At 37.2% G+C, this 8,127-nt stretch overlaps 1 protein-coding gene across 1 annotated transcript in view; it reads left to right on the top strand.

The window, feature by feature from the left end:
- KIF11 (kinesin family member 11) overlaps positions 1-8,127 on the top strand; it is a 63,843-nt gene that overhangs the window by 49,801 nt on the left and 5,915 nt on the right. Inside the window, exons 18-19 of the mRNA XM_032136677.2 lie at positions 3,998-4,277; positions 6,844-7,066. Of these exons, the coding sequence (XP_031992568.1) occupies positions 3,998-4,277; positions 6,844-7,066 (503 nt within the window). The remainder of the gene's footprint in view (positions 1-3,997; positions 4,278-6,843; positions 7,067-8,127) is intronic.

The following is an 8,127-nucleotide window of genomic DNA, read 5'->3' as shown; positions in this document are numbered from 1 at the left end:
TAGAATAAACTCAAAGAAATATAAGTAGTAACTGTCTACTTATATTTCTTTGAGTTTATTCTATTTGGGTTTTGTTTGGCTTCTTGAATCTGTAGGCTTATGCCTTTCACCAAAACTTGGGAAATTTTCATCTATTAATTCTTTGAATATTTTTCAGCCCTATACTCTTTTTCATCTGCCCCTATGACTTTGATGATACAAATGTTAGACCTTTTATTTTGGTCCCTCAGGAGATATGTAGAATATACTTCTTATAGATATATATATTCTCTTCGTTGTTCACATTGGGGAAATTCTATTGGTCTGTCTTCGTATTCACTGAGTCTCCTTCTGTCATCTCTAACCTACTGTTAAACCCATTCAGTGAGGTGTTTTATTTCAGTTATTGCTTTTTTATTTTTAGTTTTATAATTTTCATTTGCTTTTTTTATACCTTGTTTCTTAGCTAGGATTTTTTTTTTTTTCCCGAGAGTATTTTAATTTCTTTTTGGAGCATTTTTTGGTGGCTGCTTTAAAATCCTTGCCAGACAGTTCCAACATCTGAGTTTTCTTGTTGGCATCTATTGACTGTGTTTTCTCATTCAACTTGTGATTTTTGTGGTTCTTGATATATGATAAGTGATTTCCTATTGTACCTTGAAGATTTTGGGTATTATGTTAGGAGATTCAGGATCCTATTTAAGTAGTTTTTAGCTGGCATTTACCCTGTTTAGGCTTAGCCTACAGATCCAGGCTCACTTTTACGGGCGGTGGTTCCACTGACAATTTAGTTTTTAGGGCCCTTGCAGTGTTATTCTGATAATGCTTTGTTTGTGTGCTACCCACATGAGAAAAATTTGTATTCTGCTTTTGTTGGATGAAGTGTTCTGTATGTGTCACTTTGATCAAGTTGATTGATAGCGCTATTCAGGTCATCCACAGCCTTACTGAGTTTCTGCCTATTTGTTCTATCGATGACTTAGAGAGGAGTATTGAAATCTCTAATTGTAGATTTATCTTTTTTTTTATTAGTTCTATCAGTTTTTGCCTCGTGTATCTGAAACTCTGTTGTTGGGTGCATATACATTTAGGATTATTATATCTCCTTGGAGAACTGACCTCTTTATTATTATGTAATATCCACTTTTATTTCTGATAATCTCTCTTGTTCTGAAGTCTGTTTTGTCTGAAATGAATACAGGTTCTCCAGCTTTCCTTTGATTGCTATTTGTATGATGTATCCTTCTCCATCTCTTTACTTTTGGTCTAAGTCTTTATATTTAAAGTGGGTTTCTTACAGACAGCATATAGTTGGGTCTTGCTTTTTCATCAAATTTATAATCTATGATGTTTTATTTTTATTTATTTATTTGAGACAGAGTCTTGCTCCGTGGCCCAGGCTAGAGTACAGTGGTGCAATCTTGGCTCACTGAAACCTCTGCCTCCTGGGTTCAAGTGATTCTCCCGCCTCAGCCTCCTGAGTAGCTGGGGCTACAGGCACACACCATCATGCCCAGCTAATTTTTGTATTTTTACTAGAGATGGGGTTTCACCATGTTGGCCAGGCTGGTTTCGAACTCCTGACCTCAAGTGATTTACCTGCCCTGGCCTCCCAAAGTGCTGAGATTATAGGTGTGAGCCACTGCACCCAGCTGCCTTTCCTCATTTAAACTGAGCACTTTTTATGTTTTTATCTCTTCCACTGACTTATTTATACTTTAAAAATTTTCCCTTTTAGTAGTATTTCTAGGATTTAAAGTATATATTTTAAGATAATTTGAAGCCATTATCAAATAATTTGTTGTTTCATGTGTAGTGAAAGGACATTATAATAGTATATTCCTGTATCCTCTTTCCCGTTTGTCATTATTTTCATATATTTTACTTAGGTGTTTATATGTGCAATAAACACCTAATACATTGTTACTTGAATTGCTTTATCTATTTTTTAATGTATCTACTAGTTTTTTTTTTGTTGTTTTTTTGTTGTTTTTTTTTTGTTTTTTTTTTTTTTTTGAGAGGAAGTCTTGCTCTGTCGCCCAGGCTGGAGTGCAGTGGTGCAATCTTGGCTCACTGCAACCTCTGCCTCCCAGGTTCAAGCAATTCTGCCTCAGCCTCCCGAGTAGCTGGGATTACAGGTGCCCACCACCATGCTCGGCTAATTTTTGTATTTTTAGTAGTGACGGGGGTTTCACCATGTTGCCCAGGCTAGTCTCAAACTCCTGACCTTGTGATTGCCCGCCTCGGCCTCCCAAAGTGCTGAGATTACAGGTGTGAGCCACTGCGCCTGGCCGAAAATTTTTAATTGCATATGTGGCTTCTATTATACTTCTGTTGAGCAGTGCTGCTCTGGAACTCTAGCTATCATTTATCCCTACCTAACTTCTATCGTTTGTTTTTCAACCCTGTTTTTGATCCTGTTAAGTATAGCATGTTCCATTGTGAACTCTTCCTATATGCTGAATAAAAAAAGTATGTCCTACTTTTTATTCCTAGTATCTAGACTGATGGATTTCTAGGCCATTCCATAGCTGTGGAGGAAAAACTAGAGTAGGATTGAAGTAGGAAAGGAAGTATGATATACTTTCTTAAGGCCCATGCAAATTATTTTTCCTGCTTTCCTGACATTTATTGTCTACACCAGAGTTTCCCAGTATGGTCGAGGGACTTTGTATTCATCACCCAGGAATCTAGGTGATGTTTATGTACACACTGAACATAACTGCGTTTGGCATTTATTGTCATGGCTTATAGTACTTTTTTTTTTTTTTTTGAGATGGAGTCTCACTGTCGCCCAGGCTGGAGTGCAGTGGCGCTATCTCAGCTCACTGCAGGCTCCGCCCCCCGGAGTTCACGCCATTCTCCTGCCTCAGCCTCCCGCGTAGCTGGGACTACAGGCGCCCGCCACCTCACCCGGCTAATTTTTTGTATTTTTAGTAGAGATGGGGTTTCACCGTGTTAGGCAGGATGGTCTCGATCTCCTGACCTCGTGATCCACCCACCTCGGCCTCCCAAAGTGCTGGGATTACAGGCGTGAGCCACCGCGCCTGGCTGCTTATAGTACTTTTAACTCAATCTCATCTTCCAATTAAGTTGTGAGATTTTTTTGACAGAGTCTTGCTCGACAGCCCAGCTAATTTTTTTGTATTTTTAGTAGAGACGGGGTTTCACCATATTGGCCGGACTGCTCTCTAACTCCTGACCTCAGGTGATCCGCCTGCCTCGGCCTCCCAAAGTGCTGGGATTACAGGTGTGAACCACTGTGCCTTGCCCTTTTTTCAATCATTGTGACTTTCATGTGTAGGTTTGGTTTTCAACATCTTTGCTGACTCACTTGGTTTACCCACGTGGTGTACCATCTAGTGGTAATAGAGAGTCACTTCATTCCACAAGGTTTAAATCTTGTCCTGTAAGATAACTTGGAATGCTATTATAGGGCAACTTACCGAGAGGGAAATTATCAATGAATTGGAAATGTATGTCTAACCAACATTAATATTATATCAAGTTTATGTTATATTGTTCTATATGTATAATTTGTCACACCCCAATATAATTTTCTTTTAATTATTAGAAAGCTTTATAGCTAATTTAAACATAACATTTGTAATGTTCATGATTTGTTTTATATGCTAGGCAAAGGAAACTGCTTAATAACAGAATAAATTACTGATTGTCCAATTTAGGGACTAGACAAGAGGCTGTAGTAGATGCCCTGAAGTAACATTGCCTAGTAAGAGGAATAAAACAGATTTTGAAAGCATCATAACTGGAGGAGGGCTGTGAAAGGTTTCATGAGCAAAGATGATCCTTTCAAAGGTCATTTAATGGCAATGCTGTGAAAAGACAGTGGCCAAGGCATCCATTCTCAATATAGAAGATTTATTAAGATCACGGGCCCTGGAGCCAGACTGCCCACGTTCAGATCTGCCACTTAAGAGCTGAGTGATCTTGGGAAGTTATATATCCTTTGAGTCTTAATTCCCCATTTCAACAGTGTCATTCTCTTTTCCTATAGGAAATCTAAGGATATAGTCAACAAAATGACTTTCCACAGTCAAAAATTTTGTGCTGATTCTGATGGCTTGTCACAGGAACTCAGAAATTTTAACCAAGAAGGTACAAAATTGGTTGAAGAGTCTGTGAAACACTCTGATAAACTCAATGGCAACCTGGAAAAAATATCTCAAGAGACTGAACAGAGATGTGAGTCTCTGAACACAAGAACAGTTTATTTTTCTGAACAGTGGGTATCTTCCTTAAATGAAAGGGAACAGGAACTTCAGAACTTATTGGAGGTAATAACTTTGTAACTGGAACTTACTTTGGGGAGAATAATAATCAGAAAATTAAATATTCTTGGCTAAGAATAGATTTCAAAACAAATGATATTTTAAGCTATAATGACTTCAACTTTTAAGTATAATATTTGGTATGCTTACAGATGATCTCGTTTTGTGCTTTGGTATATGTCTTCTCAATCTTGGAATTAATTTAACATTTGTACAGTTTCTTCCCTGTATTTATCCTTGGTTTCTGACTTAGTAGTTTCTTCAAAGAAGGGCACCCTGTCTTTTGATATGTAATACCTTCCACTTATATACTTTTTTTTTTTTTTTTTTTTTTTAAGATGGAGTCTCACTCTGTTGCCCAGGCTGGAGTGCAATGGCACAATCTCAGCTCACTGCAACCTCAGCCTTCCAGGTTCAAGCGATTCTCCTGCCTTAGCCTCCTGAGTAGTTGGGATTATAGGCATCCGCCACCACACCCGGCTAATTTTTTTGTATTTTTAGTAGAGATGGGGTTTCACTATATTGGCCAGGCTGGTGTCGAACTCCTGACCTAATGATCCACCCGTCTTGGCCTCCCAAAGTGCTGGCATTACAGGCATGAGCCACTGCGCCCGGCCTATCTTTGCTTTTTACTTTTCTCCAAGTACATTCAAACCTATTATTATTTTAAGTATTTAGGTTATTGTTCTGGTAACCAAAGGATACTTGATAGGTTTATGGATTTGCTTGAACTTAACGCTTGCATGAGCCCTTTGTAACTTGGTTTTTTCTTTCTTTGCATTAGAAGGATTTTACTAACATTCTCAGGAAGTAGGTACAAAGAATTAAAAATTTTAATCTATATGAGCTGTTTTCACTAAAAGGAACTAGAGTTTGTATACAAATAGCTAATTTCAGATTTGCGATAGGAAATGTACAATATATGAGCCTAGAGGTCTTGTCATACCAGAAAGTAAGGAAGCTGTTAAAGATTTCTGAGGTTGTCAAAAGGTCTTAGTAGCCAACCTCCCCATGTTCAAAGGTGGTATAATTTGAACATCAAAAAGAATAATGGCCATAACGGATTAAAACACATCAAATATATTAAAACTTACGAACTCATAAAAATTTCATAGGTCTCCTTTGGATCATGCTACGGAAGCAACACATTGTCCTGAAAATGGGTAAAGAAGAAGAAAAAATATAGCATCCATCTGTCTTTCCTAAAAGAACCATATCTTGGTTTAGCAGGGTAATGAAGAAAAGTGTTTCATTAGACTCTAAGCTAATAAAATGGAGAAGAAATGATAGAATTAATATATCACCAGTATGCAACTCTTAATAAAATAACCCCTGTGGATGTTAATGATGGCTTAAACCATTTGATCAAAAGCTGTTGGGGAACTTTATAATTAATAGGCTAACCATACCTGAACTCACTGATAAATCTTAACATGAGAGACACAGCAAAGCATTTTGTGTTTCCAGTACTACCTATGAAATATTCTTGCTAAAAAACTAAACCTGAATTAAATCAAGCCTTTAGGTCTAACCAGTTTATAGAAAATAAAGCATAGAAATGCAGTTGACCAAATCCAGAATTTGAGATGTTAAATGGGATAAAGACCTCATATCTTCAGCAACAAGTTTTTTTTTTTTTTTCAAGGGAAAAAATATGAGAAAAGATAACCTGTAGATCAAAAGAGACTTAAGACTAGAGGTCCTTAAGTCTTATTTTGCCTGAGGCAGTCCTTGTTGACATTGTTGTATTAGAATGATTATTAAGAATGGGCCCTTTCACTCTAAAAGGTGTCCCAATTTGGATGATAAATTATATAGTCAACTATAAACCAAATCTAGTGGTGAATTCTGGTTCAAACAAAGCAATTGTGACACACATTTGAGACAATTGGTGAAGTTTGAACATGGACTAGACATTTGATTGGAAGGAATCAGTGTTAACCTTTTTAGATGTGATAGTGGTCTTAAAGTGCTCTTACCTCTTAGAGATACATGCTGAAGTAAATGGATGAAATGATACAGGATTTGTTTCAAAATAATCCTGGGTTTGTGGAGGAGTTAAGTGGCCAGTCCTGTTGGTAAATGTTTGTACTCCACTTGTTGGTAAACGTTGAAGCTGGGTAATGAATACAAGGGCGTTAATTATACTGTTCTCTCTACTTTTGTATGTGTTTTTAAATCTTTTATTACTGAAGGCCAGGCGTGGTGGCTCATGCCTGTAATCTTTGGAGGCCAAGGTGGGCAGATTGCTTGAGCCTAGGAGTTTGAGACCAACTTGGGCAACATGGTGAAACGCCATCTCTTCAAAAAATACAAAAATTATCCAGGCATGGTGGTACATGCCTGTAGTCCCAGCTACCTGGGAGGCTGAGATGGGAGGATGGCTTGAGCCTGGGAGGTCAAGGCTGTAGTGAGCACTAGTCATGCCACTGCACTCTAGCCTGAGCAACAGAGTGAGACTTGTCTCAAAAAAAAAAAAAAAATTATGGAAAAGGTAAGGGAAAATATGATATTGAATAAAACACTGGCAACTTTAGTTTTAGTAATAAACACTTATTTGCATCATTTACAGGTTGTAAACCAATGTTGTGAGGCTTCAAGTTCAGACATCACTGAGAAATCAAATGGACATAAGGCAGCTCATGAGAAACAGCGTAACATTTTTCTTGATCAGATGACTATTGATGAAGATAAATTGATAGCACAAAATCTAGAACTTAATGAAACCATAAAAATTGGTTTGACTAAGCTTAATTGCTTTCTGGAACAGGATCTGAAACTGGATATCCCAACAGGTACTTTAAAAGAGAAATAGAATTGTTAAATTTTTTGAAGTCGAATTCAACTCTGTGTAGTGTCAGATGTTCAGAAAAATTAGGTCCTTCCATTGCCTGACAGGAATTTACCATCTCACTGTAATCAACTCAAAATGGGAAAACTGGAACCTTAAAATAGTTTTAATCGAGTGTCATGATACAGGTGGTATCACAATTCAGTAAAATTTCACATACATTCAGGGAGTTGACTTTGTTAATAGGGGATATTTTAAAAACAACTACAAACCTAGCACTGTTTGTAAAAGGACATTTTAATACCACAAATATGAGAGAGATATAACTAAGTCTAGTTTAATGCAAAGTTTACCACATTGTGCATTTTGTTCTGTGTCCCTCTCATTTTGTCATAGACTATTGCCATTTAGGAATCCCTGTTTTAAGAGATCAGGGATCACCGTGGACCATTAGCATTTAGGAATCAACATTTTGAGAGAGCAGATATGGCAAAGATCATTGTAGGCTGTAATGATTTCAGGGAGGTCTTCATGGAAGAGATGTAACAAGCTGTTTTACACAGCATGAATAATTGGGTTCTTCACTGTATTGTGGTGATGGTTGCACACCCTGTAAACTCACTAAAATCGACTGAATTGTACACATAAAATGAGTGTTTTATGGTATGTAAATTATATCACAAAACTTTTTTTTTTTTAATTTAAAAAGCAATTGTTAAAAGGGGATGGTGCTGCATAGAATGTTGGTTTATTTTTTCCCCAAGAGACCTGTAAGATTTACTGTCTACTTTTCAATGAAGTTAGGAATGTAAATGTTGAGTGAAAAGGCAAGTACTTTTGTAAATTATGAGAGCATGAGCTCATTACAGAGAAATATAACTGGGGGCCTGATGCGGTGACTCACGCCTATAATCCCAGCACTTTGGGAGGCCAAGGCAGGAGGATCGTTTGAGCCCAGGAGTTCAAGACCAGCCTAGGCAACATAATATATATATATCTAGTTAATATTTAACCACCACACCACATTTATAGTGAAATGATTACTCCTATCAAAGTAATCATGTT

This window comes from Hylobates moloch, unplaced genomic scaffold, assembly GCF_009828535.3.
Source record: "Hylobates moloch isolate HMO894 unplaced genomic scaffold, HMol_V3 SCAFFOLD_3, whole genome shotgun sequence".
In the NCBI taxonomy this organism is placed as follows: Eukaryota; Metazoa; Chordata; class Mammalia; order Primates; family Hylobatidae; genus Hylobates; species Hylobates moloch.
Note: the sequence above shows the minus strand (reverse complement) of the source record. Positions and strands in the feature narration are given on the sequence as shown.